Source organism: Neofelis nebulosa, chromosome 8 (assembly GCF_028018385.1).
Source record: "Neofelis nebulosa isolate mNeoNeb1 chromosome 8, mNeoNeb1.pri, whole genome shotgun sequence".
Classification (NCBI taxonomy): domain Eukaryota; kingdom Metazoa; phylum Chordata; class Mammalia; order Carnivora; family Felidae; genus Neofelis; species Neofelis nebulosa.
The window spans coordinates 84,391,208-84,410,596 of NC_080789.1; the positions used below are offsets into that span (position 1 = coordinate 84,391,208).

Below are 19,389 nucleotides of genomic sequence, written 5' to 3' on the forward strand. Positions count from 1 at the left end.
TAGTGTTTTGCACAAAAAAGAAACAAAAATAGAATAAAAATATATAATTGGCAAAATTATGAAAGCCTTTATCCAAAACAGAAATTGAAAGATTTTTAAGAGGGAGGCAGTATTTGCAACAACATGGATGGAACTACAGTGTATTATGCTAAGCAAAATAAGTAGCGGAAAGACAAATGTCGTATGATATCACCCATAAGATAAAAACAGATGGAAGACAGACTATAAGAGATTCTTTTTTTTTTTTTTTTTTAAGAATTTTAAAGTTTATTTATTTTTGACAGAGCACAAGCAGGGGAGGGGCAGAGAGAGAGGGAGACACAGAATCTGAAGCAGGCTCCAGGCTCTGAGCTGTCAGCACAGAGCCTGACGCGAGGCTCAAACCCACGAACTGTAAGATCATGACCTGAGCCAAAGTCGGATGAGCCACCGACTGAGCCACCCAGGTGACCCAAGATTCTTAAATACAGAGAACAAACTGAGGGTTGCTAGAGACATGTTGGATGGGGGGATGGGCTAAATGAGTGATGGGCATTAAGGAAGGCACTTGTTGGGATGAGCACTGAGTGTCATATATAAGTTATGAATCACTAAATTCTATTCCTGAAATCATTATTACACTATATGTTAACTAACTTGGATTTAAACAAAAAATAAAGAATAATAAAAAATAAATAAAACTTAAAAATTGGAAGGAAAAGGGGGGAGGTCGTGTTGCTATGGTAATAAGAAAATATCACTTTGGAACCTTTTCTTGAATACATACAGAGGGGAATCCTTCATTGTATTGGACTGAATACACAAAATGAGATTTCAGTACCTCTTGGAGATTATATGAAATAAGAAAATTACCCTTAATTTGATTTGGTTGTAAAGGATTAAAAGAAAAGAAAAAGTCAACTGTATTTGAAAGGGAAAATCAAACTGTATTAAATTTGAATTGGAAGAAAGATCTAAGTAGAGGTGTTTGATGGACATAATCATGAAGCTTTGCCTAAGGCAGGCAAAAGCAGAAATGTTTCCTCTCTCTTGAGATAGTGCCAAAGTATATGCATCAGAACTCTAAGTAAAAGAGAAGCCCAAAGACATATTCTGGGGGCAAGAGGACACGCCATTACAAAAGTTCTCAGAGCATTTTTACAGTAAGATTATGGGTGTAAGATTAGTGAATAAGTGAATGTTTTTGATTAATTCATTCAATAGATATATGTCTTGAGCACAAACAGTGTGCAAGAGACTATTCCAGGTGCTGGTGATTTAATAGTAGTAGAAGGGATAAAAAAAATTGGAGAAGTCAAAGCTGTAGAGAAACAAAATACTCAATTTAAATGTGAGGCCACATGAATACTTTTAAGAATAAAAGATCCATATGAAGCAGAGAATGAGAAGAAACAACATTTTCCTTTTACCTGTATATATTCTCTATATAACTTAGTGCCTGTGGCTAAGAAGAAATTAATTTCTCTTTTTACCCTAGGTAGTAAAATGTAATGGTGGTAACACTGAAAATTAATGATACATTCAGAGCTTCCCTAGGAATAAGGAAACAAAAGGGGTGGAGACACAGGATATGTGAGATAATATAATGATTCTGAATTAAACCACAAACCAGAAGGACCAACTCTGCTCCAGATTGTTAAGTAACAGAGGACTATCTATTCAGAATCTAAGACCACATCCTTCTTTTTCAATTATTTTATGCCTGTGGGCATGGAACCTAAAGTTTCAAAATTATTCTCTTATAAGATAGCAAATTGGTGCTGTCACCCAAGCTACAGGTGCCTGTTTCTGTCCACGAAAAATAATTTAAGTAATTATTGAGGAAAAAGCATAGAATTGCATCATGTTTTACATTTGATCTCTTTGACATTACATGAAAAACATGGATATTTCATAAGAAGTGTTCTGGTAAATTGAAGAGAGCAACAACAACCAATAAACCCAGAAGATTCTTGCCACTGTGACGTGGGGGGTGGAAATCCTTCTTAACCACAGATGTGATTGTCATTTAACTTGTGTGTTTCTGTATATGAGTAAGAACCTCTGAGGTTAAGTATTCATTCCCCTTGGCAAATTTTCCATAAAATTCCATGGATTTTAGATTGCCCTAAAAATACCTCTTAGGAGGGGAGTGTTTCAGTCTTTTTTTTTTTCCCCTCTTTCTTTTTTCAAGTGACAAAGAAAAACACTTTTGTGTTACTTAACCAGACTTCAGCATGGAGAACATTAGCCATATTGCCTATGTTTCTTTTCTCTTGCATCGCTCTTTGTCAATCTGATTACTCACCATCGTATTCACCAATATGCCTGCTATTGGGATAATCTCTGTTCTCCAATTGACTCTGCTGTCTACTTCTTCCTGCCTTTCTGTACCTTCTACAGTTTGCCTACTTGAGAAGGTATTGGTTGTCTGTCAAGACACATCTCCTTGAGGAACTTTTAAAGTCTGTCTTGAGCAACATCCCTGTCCCCAGTACAAACACGTATTCATCCCCTCAAATATAACTTCTTCTTCTTCCAGCTACCAAAGTACCTGGGTTCCATATCACATATGGCCTTTAAGTTGTATTCTAATTAGTCACACACTTGTCTTTGTTCTAAGGTTGTTTGAATGTAGGAATTGTTTTACTCCCTTCTTGTAACCCCAGTATTCAGTACAAGGCCTGGGCTATCATACACACTCAGTAATGTTTCTTGAATAAATGAATAAAGGAACAAATAAGTGAGTGATATACCAGACAGATACTGAAGGACAAAAACATGTTGCTCTTATATATTAACACATTCTGAGGAGAGGTGGGAGGAAGGCCTTAAATAATATCAAATGACTTTTTTTTTAAATTTTTTTAAACACTTATTTATTTTTGAGAGAGAGAGAGAGAGACAGAATGTGAGTGGGGGAGAAGCAGAGAGAGAGGGAGACATAGAATTTGAAGCAGATTCCAGGCTCTGAGCTGTCAGCACAGAGCTCTACGCAGGGCTCGAATCCATGAACTGTGAGATCATGTCCTGAGCTGACTAAGCCACCCAGGCGCCCCACATACTACTTTTCGAGAAAACTTTGAGAGAACCTGATTTTAGACATTTTTAAAGTGAAATGCACATACCAAGACTGCTGTCGGAATCAAATAAAAACCTGGAATCCAGGCCTTAAATATCAGGGCAGCATGTTTGTGTAACTAACAGGGCTGCTGTTGAAGTTTTAGAAAGTGGGAAGTAGTGACTGCAAAGACCTGAGAGGTGGAAGTCCTTTTCTGTTTTTTTTTTTTTTAATTAATTAATTTTATTTTTTAAATTTGCATCCAAGTTATTTAGCATATAGTATAATAGTGATTTCAGGAGTAGAATCCAGTGATTCATCCCCTACATATAACATCCAGTGCTCATCTCAACAAGTGTCCTTCTTACTGCCCCTTGCCCATTTAGCCCATCCCCCCTCCCACAACCCCTCCAGCAACCTTCAGTTCTCTATATTTAAGATTCTCTTATGTTTGTCCCCCTCCATATTTTTATATTATTTTTGCTTCCCTTCCCTTATATTCGTCTGTTTTGTATCTTAAATTCCACATATGATTGAAGTCGTATATTTGTCTTTCTCTAATTGCATTTAGCATAATACACTAGTTCCATCCATGTTGTTGCAAATGACAAGATTTCATTCTTTTTGATTGCTGAGTAATACTCCATTGTATCTCTCTCTCTCTCTCTCTCTTTCTCTTTCTCTCTACACACACGCACGCATACACACACCACATTTTCTTTATCCATTCATCTGTCAATGGACATTTGGGCTCTTTCCATACTTTGGCTATTGCCAATAATGCTGCTATAAACATTGGGGTGAATGTGCCTCTTCAAAACAGCATACCTGTATCCTTTGGATAAGTACCTAGTAGTGCATTTGCTGGGTCATAAGGTAGTTGTATTTTTAATTTTTTGAGGAATCTCCATAGTGTTTTCCAGAGTGGCTGCGCCAGTTTGCATTCCCACCAACAGTGCAAAAGGATTCTTTCACTGCGTCCTTGCCAACATCTATTGTTGCCTGAGTTGTTAATGTTAGCCATTCTGACAGGTGTAAGGTGGTATCTCATTGTGGTTTTGATTCGTACTTCCCTGATGACGAGTGATGTTGAGCATTTTTTCATGGGTCTATTGGCCACCTGGATGTCCTTTTTGGAAAAGTGTCTATTGATGTCTTTTGCCTGTTTCTTCACTGGATTATTTGTTTTTTGGGTGTTGAGTTTGATAAGTTCTTTATAAGATTTCAGATACTAACCCTTTATCTAATATGTCATTTACAAGTATCTTTTCCCATTCTGTCGGTTGACTTTTAGTTTTGCTGATTGTTTCCTTCACCATGCAGAAGGTTTTTATCTTGAAGAGATTCCAATAGTTCGTTTTTGCTTTTGTTTCCCTTGCTTCTGGAGACATGTTGAATAAGAAGTTGTTGCAGCCAAGGTCAAAGAGGTGTTGTTGTTTTTTTAAATTTTTTTTTAATGTTTTGTTTATTTTTGAGACAGAGACAGAGCATAAGCAGGGGAGGAGCAGAGAGAGAGGGAGACACAGAATCCGAAGCAGGCTTCAGGCTCTGAGCTGTCAGCACAGAGCCTGACACGGGGCTCGAACTCGCAAACCGCAAGATCATGACCTGAGCCGAAGTCGGACGCTTAACCGACTGAGCCACCCAAGTGCCCCAGTCAAAGAGGTTTTTGCCTGCTTTCTCCTCTAGGATTTTGATGGCTTCCTGTCTTACATTTAGGTCTTTCATCCATTTTGAGTTTATTTTTGTGTATCATGTAAGAAACTGGTCCACGTTCATTTTTCTGCATGTTGCTGTCCAGTTTTCCCAACACCATTTGCTGGAGAGACTGTCTTTATTCCATTGGATATTCTTTCCTGCTTTGTCAAAGATTAGTTGGTCATATGTTTGTTGGTCCATTTCTGCATTCTGTATTCTGTTCCATTGATCTAAGTGTCTGTTTCTGTGCCAGTGCCATACTGTCTTCATGATTACAGCTTTGTGATACATCTTGAAGTCCAGAATTGTGATGCCTCCATCTTTGTTTTTCATTTTTAGGATTGCTTTGGCTATTTGGGGTCTTTTCTGGTTCCATACACATTTTAGGATTGTTTGCTCTAGCTCTGTGCAGAATGCTGGTGTTATTTTGATACAGATTGCATTGAATATGTAGATTGCTTTGGATAGTATCAACATTTTAACAATATTCTTCCAATCCATGAGCATGAAATATTTTTCCATTTTTTTGTGTGTGTGTCTTCTTCAATTTCTTTTCTAAGCTTTCTATAGTTTTCAGTGTATAGATTTTTCACCTCTTTGGTTAAGTTTAGAGAGGTAGGTGTCTTAAATAGTTTAGGAAATGGGGCGCCTGGGTGGCTCAGTCGGTTAAGCGTCTGACTTCGGCTCAGGTCATGATCTCACGGTCCGTGAGTTCGAGCCCCGCGTCGGGCTCTGTGCTGACAGCTCAGAGCCTGGAGCCTGTTTCAGATTCTGTGTCTCCCTCTCTCTCTGACCCTCCCCCGTTCATGCTCTGTCTCTCTCTGTCTCAAAAAAAAAAATAAAAGTTAAAAAAAAAAAAATTTAAATAGTTTAGGAAAAGGAAAGCCCAGTGAGATAGGTGCAGGATCTGTATTGACTGTAGGCCACCAGATGGAATTTCTTTTAAAATTCTGTTTTCCCCACTAGTGGCTACAGTTTTGTAAGAATAAATGACCATTAGTGGTTATTGCGTTTTTTTGTTTTCAGTGGAACAGCTTAATGGTTTTTAGTTACATAAGAGCCCTACTCCTTTTCCCTGCTGATGTCCCGAGTTATCCTTCTCTTTGTGTGCATACTAAGTGAACATTTCCAGATTGCCTTGATGACTCAGCCCCTTGACCAGCTTCCCAGCTGTACTTGTTCCCTAATACACACTTCTCCACGTTACAGGATTACAGAGCTTTGCCCATTGAATAGGATTTAGAACAAGAATGACAAATTGTCACCTGGTGGGCAGCACTGATTATAATTTTATTGGCATCACAGAGAATAAGTGCATGACATGTACATTGTCCTTTTGTGTTGCTAAGAACTTTCCTGCCTAATGTAAAAGGCATTTAACAAAGGACATGTAAAATTATTTGCCATATGTATGTTGGATGTGAAGTAATGAACTTGTCATTAGTTGTGTTTTGGTTTAGTGTTCTTCCTGGAATTCATGAAAGATGAAAATTCTGCATACCTCATTGATAATCTTCCACATGGGCTGAGTACCACCCCATGTGCTCAGTTGGATTTGCCATGTTGCTTTAACCTCATCTTCAATTCCAGTGAACAACATCAAGTCATTGTGACTTACAGCAGACCTGACAAATGCTAAAGGAGTAAGCCTACTGCTGTGGTTCTGTAATGACCCTGATAATGATAGCCTTGCCCATGCAGACATGTGTTCTTTCCCCTCCTTCTCTAGGTACCTACTCCTGAGGAAAGAATATAATTTCTCTCTCTGCTAACATCTGTCATCTCTACTCTTGAATTATTTTGCCTTGAAAAATTGAATCAAGTTATTTATCATCTAAATGGAAAGTTTGATCGCTTACTGCTTAGGTCTAGATAGTTTGAATTACCTGTATTATCACATTTCTTAGATACATCTCAGAATGCTATAATTTTTACATAAAAGCATAAATTATAGGATGAGGAGGCCAATCTTAATATATATTATGAAGGTTCTTAGAGTAATATGGCCTATGACTGTCATTGTAACCCAAATAGATTTTTGACTGTTTATAAAACTGAAACAACTAATCGAAAGCAAATTCACTTTAATTGATGAGATTCAAGATGGAATTATGGCGGTCACGAATCACAATAATGTAGATCTGCTAAAATGTCAATATGATGACACTCAATTATTAATGGCATAAGTATCTAATGTATTAATGGGAATCCAAGTAAGAGAAACAAAACACGTATTTTGATCTTACCTTAAGTCATGTTGTACCATACATACATAAATCAAGCAGAATTTGGGAATTTTTATCTAGCATTTATCATGAATCAACAATTAATAGTGGGAAGCCACACTCTTGAAACAACTCTTTCTGATATAGATTCAGCAAGTCACTTATAGTCATTGGGCTTCCTTCATTCTCTTTTTTATGTAAACCAAAAGGTTGTAAGTAGACCCATTCTTGGCTCCCAGTATTTTTACCGATTTGATAGATTCTGCTGCCAGAGGTCTTTAAAGCTCTTTAAGAGGAACCCAGCACATGGACAATATAACATAGGAGAAATAGCATCAGATAGAGGCAGGAGCCCTGGGCTTCAGATTAAGAGTTTTCTAGAACCTTAATGTCCTTAGATGTAAAATAAGAAGCTTGGCTTTAAGAGTACATTGCTCTTCATACGTGATTTTTAAGCAGCAGAAATTTTCTACAAAGGAAATCTTTCCTAGAATCACAACATACAAAACTGATTTTTTTTTTTTTTTTTCAACGTTTTTTATTTATTTTTGGGACAGAGAGAGACAGAGCATGAACGGGGAAGGGGCAGAGAGAGAGGGAGTCACACAGAATTGGAAACAGGCTCCAGGCTCCGAGCCATCAGCCCAGAGCCTGACGCGGGGCTCGAACTCACAGACCGCGAGATCGTGACCTGGCTGAAGTCGGACGCTTAACCGACTGCGCCACCCAGGCGCCCCTACAAAACTGATTAAAGTGGAATTGTTCTAAAGTCCAGAGCTCCACTTATTTGGCTTATCCTTGCATTTAATTAATTAATTTATTTTTTAAAGGTTTTATTTTTAAGTAATCTCTACACCCAACATGGGGCTCGAACTTATGACCCCGAGATCAAGAGTCACGTGCTCTACCGACTGAGCTGGCCAGCCTCCCCAAAGCCCCTCCATTTTAGATGATCATTAAAGTTCTTTCCCATTTGGAAGCGCTAATGTTTTATCTGAATTTCAACTGAAGTCATATTGGGAATGAAAAGCCGATTCATGTGAAAAGGGGACATCATCGGAGGAATTTAGGCAAGCACACGGTGGCAGACTCACTGGCATGGTGGGGGAAGGGAAGATATGTTCCAAGTCCATCTCCACAGACACAGCTATGTGAACATGTGGAGGGAACTCCAAATGGTAGTCAAGAACATGTCATTGGTGCGAGAGAGACCTTTGGCTAGGGTCTGGGCTCGGCTCTACCCTTTACGAATTACCTGAGTAAGTTGTTTAATCTCCCTAACACAGTTTTTCTCATCCATAAAATGAGATCGATAACGGTGCCTACTCTCTGGGGTTACTGTGAGGATAAATTTCGTAGTAAGTCTGTCAAGCTCCTGCCACCATAGCATTAGCACTGTGAGAGCTCATTTGAACACAGATATGTTTGATGAATGAATGGATGAATGCACGCATACATGAATGAATGAATGAATAAAAGAACAAATTGATCAAAACTAGCTTTCTACTTTGGACATCTTGAATGTCTTTGTGTCAGTTAATTCAATTTTAAGTATTAAAATTCAGGTTTGTGAAAGCAAATTATTTGGAGATGCGAATAATCAAATTCTGATTGTGATGTAGTTCCATAACTTTTGAAGTAATAAGAAAAATTGAGATGCTAACATAACCTGAATGACTTTCATTTAGAGAACAGAGCGTTTGTCAATTTAATATTTTGTCCATGAACATAAAACCCTCTTGAGAAAGGGGGCTTTCAGAGCGGTGATTCTCAAACTTCACTCTCATTAGAATCCCCCGAAAGTGCTGGCTGAAGCATGGTTGCTGGGACCCATCCCCAGTAAAGTCTGAGGTATGGCTTGAGAATTTGCATTTCAGACATGCTGCCTGGTGATGCCGATGCTCCAGGTCTGGAGCACACACTCTGAGCATCGCTTCTTTAGAATAAAGATGATTGTAATTAAATTTAACTCAGTTACTTCATTTGGGGAGCAGAAACTAAATACAGAATGGTGATGAAAAGGCATTACTTAGAGACTTATTTCAGCTATAAATTTGAATTCAACCATAATTATAAAACTTGTGATTCTCTCCAGGTATTTGATTTATTTCTCTCTAATCCTATTTTTAACACAAATATGCTTTTACTGTTCAAAATAGGAACAGACCTTTTTGTATAACATTGGTTGTATCGCTGAACTTATTTGTAAGCGATTCTTGCACTGGTAGTGTTTACACTTAAACATGTTTTCTTGCTTTTGTTGTAGTATGGAAGAGAAGAGAGCAACTGGACAATCATAGTATCCTGAATGGAAAATACAGAATATCATCTGTGTGCTATGGAGACAAACTGTCGCAGTTGAATTACAATAGATTTCTTTGGCTACCTGTTTTTAGTTGTGCCTAATATAGTTTGTGTTATCAGTTGTTACCAGGTGATTGTTTCCTCATGCCAGAGAAAATGAATTGCAATCATCAAGTGGTATTTTGTAAACTCAGTGTTAAAAGCTTACTTCACCTTCTCTTCGAAAGATGATAATGTAAGCCTTACGGCATAGACTTTTCCTCAATAATCTTAGTGCCTCCCTTATTAGTTTCCTCAGATACAAAAATATTTTCTTCCTTAGTGTAAGTTACGTTCTGCTCCTCAACCAAATGAGTTTCTTTGTGTTTGAAAACTGATCTGAGTAAATTTCATAGGTAATGTTTCCTGTGACATTATCTTCATCTTCAGAAAATGGTTGTGGGTTTTTTTTGTTTGTTTGTTTTCTGTTTAATAATCAAGACTGAAAAACTGGTATTTCTGCTTTCACATTTTTCTTTGCAGGCCCCTTAAATCCATCTTAAAGAGTAAATCTCCTTTCTTCCTGATGTCACAGTCTCTTCCAGGCTCTCCTTGTGCATCAGCAGGACCTGTGCACATCTCCACCATTGTCATTTCCACATTGTATTGTGATTGGCTGTTTGTCAGCCACCAACACAAGACTGAGGCTCTTGTGCCTTTGAGATCTTTGTATCCCCCTGCCTGGCACATAATAGGTACTCATTAAATAATGAATGAATGAACATTTAGCTTCTATAGAAGTGTACCTTCTTTGTTTCTATATTATGAAACCTCTTTATTAGAATTTGTGGTTGATTCTGACATTGTGTCCATTTACCTCACGTTGTCTTTATTTTCCAGGGACTGCTAAGTCATTAGAGATACTCAGAGGCATAGTTTGTTGGAGGGATTATTTCATATTTGAAGACTGCCTTGGAATTGAAATAGCAGCTCTAGAGAGGTCATGATATCATACCAACCAAATGGAAATGACCTTTGTGAAGTGTTAAATACATATATGTTACATGTTAAATACAAAATAAAGAATCATATTTAGCTTTTGGTAGAAAGCAAAGGGGTATACTTTGATATACCTCATTTCTGTTGAATGGGGCTGGGAGGATCACATGGTTAGAGTACAGGAGAGCGATTCTAGATGATCTTTTCCTCATTTAGGAGCTGTGAGTTAAAATTGAATCCTGGTTTATAATTTAGGGGAAAGTCAGTCAAACCTTGCTAGAAAACGTTTACCCTTGGAAGGTCAACTCTCAGACATATTTTGGTTTCCCTCAGTTCTAGTAACTTTCATCTTGCTGATCATATTTCATTCTCTTTTCAGAGCAAGGGGAAAAAAGACCTTCTAAAAGTTTGATGTGTTAGAAAAATTTCCTTAAGGCATTTAGCAGCACATAGCAAATGGGGCTTTGATTCTTTTCCAAGACTTTTGGCCATAGGGTTCTTTTAGATAGGAATGGTAAAATGAAAATTAGGGAAGTATATAAGATGAAAAGGAATAGTAAAAATATCTTTTAGGGGGCTTTTAATTGGTGATCTGAAGTCTTGGAAGTCTGTTCTTTTCAGGCCTCAGGTGCTTTAACTGTCCTCTGCACACTTCACCAAGTAGTGTTCTAAGGGTATGCATTTACCTTGGCTAAATCCTGTGACCTTCTTTTTAAAGCAGTAGTCTAGAAAAGACTTGCAGGTAATTCTAACCTGTCAAGTAGCACTTAATAACTAGACCTACATTTCTATGAGAAATGGAAGTCATTTGTTTGCCATAAATACATTTCACACTTTGCATCTCTAAATTTAGTATGGCAACACATGTCCGTTATAAAAGTTAGAGAACAACATGTCTTGACATTATGTCTCTATGATTTCTTTCATCAAACCTTAAGAGCATTTTAAGCCCTTTCTACCAGATGGAGTGAAAACTAAGGATATATATTTTAAAAAACTGGAGGTCTCCTAAAACTGAGAGAGCGCAATCTGCCATTTTCTTAAGTAATAAGACAGAAAATTGACCTTGACATTAACTTGTTAAATAGATTTAAAAGGAACATCTGCACATCTTTTTTCCTTGTGCACTATTTGTTTAATTGCAGTGGATTAATACAGCAAGAGTGACACATTATAACTAGGCAATTATCCATTCTTCAAGACTTAGTTATCCTAACACTAATTGATCATTTATGGTGTAAGATAGTCTAGCATTAGGAACATGTGAGGCTAATCTGCTCAAAAAGATCAACAAATTAATATTGTTGCTGATATTTGCATAATTGGCTGCAATTATTTAATGTTTAATTGGGTTGATCAAATGAGATTCAACAATTCACATGTGCATGAATATAAACAGAACTGGTGGCACTTAGAATGATAATGATTAACTTATTTTTCATGTTCTCTTCCTCCCACTTTTTTCATGTTTTAACATTTCATACCAAGTTTGTCAGCTTTTTCCTAAACACACTGGTAGAAACCAGGATTTTTTTAATTATTTTTTTAATGTTTATTTATTTTTGAGACAGCATGAGCAGGGGAGGGGCAGAGAGAGATAGAGACAGAATCTGAAGCAGGCTCCAGGCTTTGAGTTGTCAGCACAGAGCCCAACGTGGTGCTTGAACTCACAAACTGTGAGATCATGACCTGAGCCGAAGTCGGATGCCCAACTGACTGAGCCACCCAGGTGCCCCCGGTAGAAACCGGGATTTTAAAATGAAGTGTTCAGATATAAACAAAACTTGGGCATTTCCTAAAGATATTTGCTATTAGAATTTTTTTTATTGTTACAGTCATTTATTAAGGATTCAAATCATGGATACCCCAAAAGAAGCATCAACTGCAGGGGTGTGTACTATGCTCTGAAGGACCTGCAGCTGGCAGAAGTGAAATTAATAATACCTGTTTTAACCTTTGCTTTCAAAAGTGCAAAGTAAAAGTAAAAGGGAAAGAAATAAGCGAATGAGAAAACTTGTTAGGAATCATGGTTTTTTTTTTCCCCTCCCTGGTAAACACCCTCTATTCTTTTCTCAAAATGTTGCCATAAGGTAAAGGAAAAAAAAAAAAAAAAGATGACAGACGATAGCAGCAGGAAAGTACAGTGAACACCACTTACATGCCGTGCAGCGTCAGCACTCCTGAAGTTTGGGGAAGCCTACGTGAGATGCCCTAGGATCAGGTTTATTGCTCAATGTTATTGTACCTAAACGAGTGGTCTTGCTTCCTTCAAATCGGCACTCTTGAACACTTGAGGCAATTAATGAGTATGTTTTGGTCAAAAGAATTATAGGAGCCTCTTATTAAAGCAGTAGATTCAACTCCACGTTAGGGGGTTTTTGCTATAAAATCAGCTTCCAGAATAAGCTTATTTTATTCTCCCTATTCCCACACAGTGCTCAGTTACTGTATTCTTTTTCCTTAAAAAGTTCCTTTTTTTTAAAATTTTTTTTTCAACTTTTTAAATTTATTTTTGGGACAGAGAGAGACATAGCATGAACGGGGGAGGGGCAGAGAGAGAGGGAGACACAGAATCGGAAACAGGCTCCAGGCTCTGAGCCATCAGCCCAGAGCCTGACGCGGGGCTCGAACTCACGGACCGTGAGATCGTGACCTGGCTGAAGTCGGACGCTTAACCGACTGTGCCACCCAGGCACCCCAAAAAGTTCCTTTTTAAGAGCATACATTGAGTTTACCATTACGATTGGGAAAAATGTATTTTAGGCAGAAAATAACAATACTTGTTCACTTGTTTATATTTTCTAAAATATTTAGGGCAATCAATATTCGTCAGATGGACTAAAGCAAAGGGCTTAGGGGTCAGAGAAACATTGTAAGGCTCACTTATTTTATATTCAGATGCTAAATGTGATCAAAGAATTCTTCCTTGTAATGTGGATTTCTTATGTGTATATTCAGAAACTTAAGTTACCAATAGCAATGCTCATGAATAATTAGTGGATAATTCATAATACCTGTCACTTTGTGTTTTTACAAGTAGAATTTGTTCACCTGTTTTCCAGATGTCTGCTCCCAACAGAGAGTACCAGCTTTTCAGTAAGGATTACCTATTAATTGACAAAGATCATAGAGATTATAGTTAATTTGATAAATGTTGGTTGAGTACCCACAAATTTGCGTCTAACACAGCTAGTGGTAGGGATTAGGAAGTTAGTTTTAGAAAATAGTATATAGACATTATCCTCGTGGAGTTTATACTCTACTAAAATTTTTAGATAAAAAAAGTTATTTAATGCAGTTAGATAATAGGAGATGATGGCTAGAACACATGTCTTATCAAGAAATCACAATGAACATTTCCATCTCATTTTTTAAGGAAATTCGTCCCTTTTTCCATTCCTTTCTTCTACTGCACAACTACTCGGTAGGATTAGTATTTAGAGGGTTATTCAACCACCGTCTACCTGGTGTGATTCCCTGTTGGTTTACCACTTACTTCCAACCTGCCTAGTACATTTGATAACTACATTCTCTGGAGCAATGTTAAATTGTCATGGTTCATCTAACAAAAGATCATCTGAAATTACAGCATCCTTGCTGATCTTAAACTCAAAGCCAGATATTATTGAAATAAAATGTTCCTAGAATGAGTTTTTCTGGAAAATGTCTATTATGAATCAAACTCTTTAGAGCTTTAGCTTGAAAATGATGGATCCAGCTACTCAGAAAATCACAAGTAGAGGACTAATATAACAATGACTTTTCATGGTTTGAGATTTTAAAAGAAAGGCCATTTAACGTATTGCAAAGAGATTCATGTTCATCATGGCCAAAACACGCTTTAAAAAAATTCAGAGGTAGAAGAAAGTGATTTTTCATCCTTAGTGTACATACCACATCAAAAGACTTCAGATATTAATTTGGGGAGCTTGATAAAAAACATATCAACATGATGTAATAGTGTTTGTGGGTAAATAATTCTGTGGGATCAGATAGAAGTACATACATTTGCTTTCATGAATGATTTGAATGAATGCTTCAAATGTGAATGATGAAGGCATGAAATTTGGTGTTAGAAAATGAAGCGGTCTTTAAAATCTGCTGGATGCAGTTGAAGTCTTAAGTAAGCCTTTTTCTGTCTGGAAGTATATGTTTCATACCTCTGTAGACCCTATGAATAAGGCTTAAAACTTAAGTTGTATAATGTTCCAATTTACAGAATCCATTGTTGGGATGTAAGACTTGACTGCAAGCTGTGGTATGAGAATGAATTAAGATGTAGTTTCAATGACAGATTTCTCTGCACATCCACTTTTATAATGGCTACGTTCTATTAAATTATGGGGCAAGAAACTTTTAATTAGAGAAGATGTCAGAAGAAGAACAACTGAAGGTAGAGGAAGAAACACAGGAAAAAAGTCAAACTTGCTTCTGTGTTGTCCAGAGAAGCCTTGTCCTTATTTGGCCAACCATAGGGGTCTTTAGCGTTCAACGTAGGTGCCAAATACCAATAGTGCCGAGGAGGAAGTGGCTAAGTATAAGGGCCAGTTCATTGGGTATTAGAATTAGGCCATGATCTCGAGATAATAACCTGACGGTCGTGTTATATGGAAACCACTGTACTACAAATTTAGAGAAGACTGTATAATTCCTTCAACTACTTAAGATTCGTGAAGCTTCTTGAGGCTGAAAAAATAAGTGACAAGGAGTACATTGTGACTTTTGCACAGCGCCCCCCCACCCCCCCCCCCCGCGCGCGCCTTAGGAATACAGTTTACCGCCATCCCCTTTTCCTTGGTGAAGGCTACCTGATTTGGAAATTAGTTGAATATTGTCATTTAGTTTTTAACTAAAATGTGCAACATGCTGCAATTTCCCCAGGTTAATTTCACAGCAGTCATTCTCAGGGTTAACAAAGGAATGCATATATCTGCCTCAATTTTTACGTCTTTGGTAAGTTTCTAAAAAGTGCAGGAATTCTCTCAAGAGTATGGCTATAAGATTTCGAATGAAGTCTTAAAAATAAGCTAGCTAATCTGTATGCATCTGTAAATTCTGCAGATGTTTCCCTGGTGACTTATGAGAATGAATGATTCTGACATGGACTCAAGTGGCTAATAAACAGAGCCTATGTCACTGCTGAAGAGTTTGCACTTGCTTAATAACGGTGACTGAGAGAAAATAAGTAGTTTGAGGAAGTAGTTTTTAAATCGGAGTTTATAGATAGAAACAAGAGAATATCAGCTTAGCTCTGGAATTTTTAGAATATGTGCTGTTACACCTAAATCTAATTGCAATGAAAAATCCCAACCATTGATTGTCTCAAAGTTCTCTAGTTGTGTAGTCATTCTTGAAATTCTCTTTAAGAAAAATCAAGTGCAGAGAAATACACTTTGTAAATAAGGCTTGGCTTTCATTAAAAAATTGTTTAAAGGTTACGTTAAAAGATTTAAACTCACTGAAAGTGTAATCAAAATGTGGAGAATAACGTGGGTAAAGGAAACTACCTCATTCTTTGAAGGTTTTGTAGAAGCACAATTAAACATCCTAAAATGGCTTTGTCACTTATGAACCATCTGGTGTGAAAGAACTCTATATTTGTAATGTCTAAAGGACCTGGAATAATTGTATTTTTGCTGGCAATAGACACATTCTTTATTGTTTGCAGGTCTCATGAAATCTTTAATTACGCACTTGTTCCTGTCATCAATAAAACAACTTAAAGGAATCCTGTTTGTGTAGTCTCTTGAAATTAACATTTGTTGGATGCATGAAAGTAATGCTTAATTACCATTTTCATGATGTTCTAAGGCTTTTGGTCATGGGAAGTAAATGTAGTGTGGTATTTTTAAACCAAAATGACACTGGGAGCGTGAAAAGAATTGAGCACACCCAAAAAACCTATTAACTATTCACCTGGGTAGAATCTAAATCTATTTTCAAACATTTGGCTAGAAATACAGTGGGCTTTTCAGAATTGTCCTTTCCCCTGGGTATGGATCTGTCTTTAGTAAAATTTAGCTTTGTCTTTTAAATTTTGCACAAAATAAGGGGAATAGATTACTTCTTTCCATTCACTGTCACAGTGAATCTATCTCACTGATACAACACACCCATATGTGGCTAAATAGCTGCAGAATTAAAGACACTGTATAAAATGAAAGGCATTCCATCTAAACTCAGAGAACATCAGCGATGTGTCCTTTTAGTCAAACCAGACTTTGTATAAACTGCCCTCATGTCCACATGTCTGAGAGAATAAAGCCAAATGCATTATATCTGAGGGTCACATATTTCATACTCATTTTCTTATGATTTGTCCCAATGATTGCCAAGTACAGCAAAACCTAAGGTTTTTTTCAACATTTTTAATTTATTTTTGGGACAGAGAGAGACAGAGCATGAACGGGGGAGGCAGAGAGAGAGGGAGACACAGAATCAGAAACAGGCTCCAGGCTCCGAGCCATCAGCCCAGAGCCTGACGCGGGGCTCGAACTCACGGACCGCGAGATCGTGACCTGGCTGAAGTCGGACGCTTAACCGACTGCGCCACCCAGGCGCCCCCCTAAGGTTTTTTTCAAGGAGTTACTATAAACTGAAAAGTGTTGAAGTGCTCCCTGGCCCTCTTCTCCCAACGCTGTCAACCTGTGACAATATTAGCCTTTACCAAGATCTTTATCAAGGAGTTACATGCAGACTTTGAAAGGTCCACGTGAAGGTTATTAGTCAAATTCTCTCACGGCATCACTGCTCAGATCCCACAAGAGTGACAAAGACCTGTCATTCCTGAGGTTGAGGACATACATTCATTGGAGCTTATATGATTTATCAGTTGAGACAGCAGTCTCCTTCAGGGGAACAAGTGTCTCCTACATCAGTTTACTAACAAACAAAGTAAAAGGCTTGGAGGAACAGGGAATTTTCAATCTTTGTAATTATTTTTCTGCTAAGCTGATTCAATTTGATTGTCAACATATTTTTAAAATCAAGAATCTGATTCCACAACAGTTGCCTTCTACCATGATAACTTTTGATGAAATGTTCTATTATAGCCTGACTTTATTTATAGTGCTGATGACTTACAGGATCACATTCTTGTAATCAAAATACCCACAGCCAAGATGTAGACACTTCTTATGTGTATGTAAGACAATCACTGGGTTTATTCTCCAGTCATGTCTGTATGCAACAGGGACAGTGCTGACTGAAACCCATGGTCATTCTCTCCAAAGGTTTTGTCACTAAGTCAAGAGGATTTTTGAAAAATCTGTGAGAATAACTCCTGAAAAAAGTTTAGTTACAAGACTCAGGCTGAAAGTATCCCAAACACAGTGTAGCTATATATATATATCTTTTTTTTCTTTCTTTTTCTTTTTTTCTTTTTTCTTTTTCTTTTCGAGAGAGCACAAGTGGGGAAGGGGCAGAAAGAGGGGAACAGAGGATCTGAAGCAGGCTCTGAGCAGATAGCAGAAAGCCCGATGTGGGGCTGGAACTCAAACCATGAGATCATGACCTGAGCTGAAGGCAGACTATTAACCAACTGAGTGAGACAGCTAGGCGCCTCTAAGGTGTAGCTATTTTTAAACTGAACTGATTTAACTAAAAGGAAGCAATTAAACTGCTTTTGTTTTAAAGATAAGTATAATAATCTAGTAAACATTTCTCAATATTCATGATAATGATAAACAGGTAATAGATACTTTTCATCTCTGGGTTCTTTTCAAGTTATGGCTGGAGGTAAAAAAAAAACCTCTTTCTTAATATGTACGTTGCTTAATAATTAAGAGAATGGTTAAGGGCCATCACTGACCCTGAGACTTTAAGCCAATTATTTAAATTCATGGAAAAAATGGAGATCATACAATACCAGCCTCATGGGTTATAAGGATTAATGAATTAATATTGTAAAAAGTTTACAATATTCATGAGTAAAGTATGAGCTAATGGAATTTTATTAAAAATAAATAATGAACCCAAAGACAGAGAGGGCTAGTAAATACTTTAGAAAAATGTACAAAGAAGCTATGGTGATCAGTTCTTCCTTCTATGCCTGGTGGAAGTGGTGAACGTTTCTAATTCAGACCAGTGGCACAGGACAAGAGGCATAATCCAGCTTCCCCAGGCTGCTTAGGGTGAATTAGAAATGTGTGATCTAGTCAAGCCTGGAGGTGAAATTCAGTGCTAGGCCAAGCAATGATTGATAAAAAAAATTATTAAGAAGGGTTTAGATGGTTTTAGTTTTTAGAAATACAAGTTAAGCTCCAAGTTCTACACGAATACAACTATGATGGTTAATTTTATGTGTCAAATTTACTAGGCTATAGAGCTCAGTTATGTGGCTAAACACCAGCCTAGATGTTGCTGTGCAGAAGGTATTTTTAAAGTTGTGATTAACATTTAAATTGGCAAAATTTGAGTAAAGCAGATTACCCTCCACAATGTGGGTGGGCCTCATCCAGTTGAAGAAGGCCTTACAAGTAAACATAGGTTTCCCATAGAAAAAGGAATTCATTCTTAAGACTGCAGCATAAAAACCCTGCCTGAGTCACCAGCCTGACTGGCCTGCCATGCTGATTTCAGACTCAAGACTGAAACATTGACTCGACCGAGTTTTCTGCCTGTCAGCTTGCCCCACAGAGTTTGGACTTCCCAGACTCCACAACTGCATGAGCCAATTCCTTAAAAAAAATTTGCACTCTCTCTGCATGTGTGTGTATTTTATATGTGTGTGTGTGTGTGTGTGTGTGTGTGTGTGTGTATGTGTATATATATATATATATATATATATATATATGATACATATAAATGTTACATATTATATACTGTATATTGTATAAGTTCTATATATATGCATATATTGGTTCTGATTCCCTATAGAATCCTGAGTAATACAAAAACAAATAACATTCTTAACATTCCAAACTTAGTTTCCTCTTCTAAGGAAGAAAATCACGTGTTTTATTATGTCCTTTTGACTCAGGTATCTAACCTAAGGCACGCCTTCATTCAGAAACTTGTTAATCATGTAAGGCGTCAATAGTCTGCTCTAATTGCAAACAGTACTTATGAGAAGGTAAGAATTTCAGGACAAGCGATGTTGTACAACCCAAAGAAACTAAATGAAGGCAGATTATCACAAGTGAA

The 19,389-nt window shown here is 37.3% G+C and overlaps 1 protein-coding gene and 1 long non-coding RNA gene across 4 annotated transcripts in view; both read left to right on the forward strand.

The window, feature by feature from the left end:
- BCAT1 (branched chain amino acid transaminase 1) overlaps window positions 1-10,028 on the forward strand; it is a 102,604-nt gene extending 92,576 nt beyond the window's left edge. For all 3 annotated transcript variants that reach the window (XM_058743348.1, XM_058743347.1, XM_058743349.1), the window contains exon 11: window positions 9,230-10,028. In XM_058743348.1, coding sequence (XP_058599331.1) covers window positions 9,230-9,271 — 42 coding nt within the window. In that variant the 3' untranslated portion in view covers window positions 9,272-10,028. The remainder of the gene's footprint in view (window positions 1-9,229) is intronic.
- Window positions 2,923-6,989, forward strand: LOC131519863 (uncharacterized). Its single transcript, XR_009265834.1, has 2 exons — window positions 2,923-5,369; window positions 5,608-6,989. It is a non-coding gene; the product is annotated as an uncharacterized LOC131519863 (long non-coding RNA).
- Window positions 10,029-19,389: the final 9,361 nt, after the last annotated feature.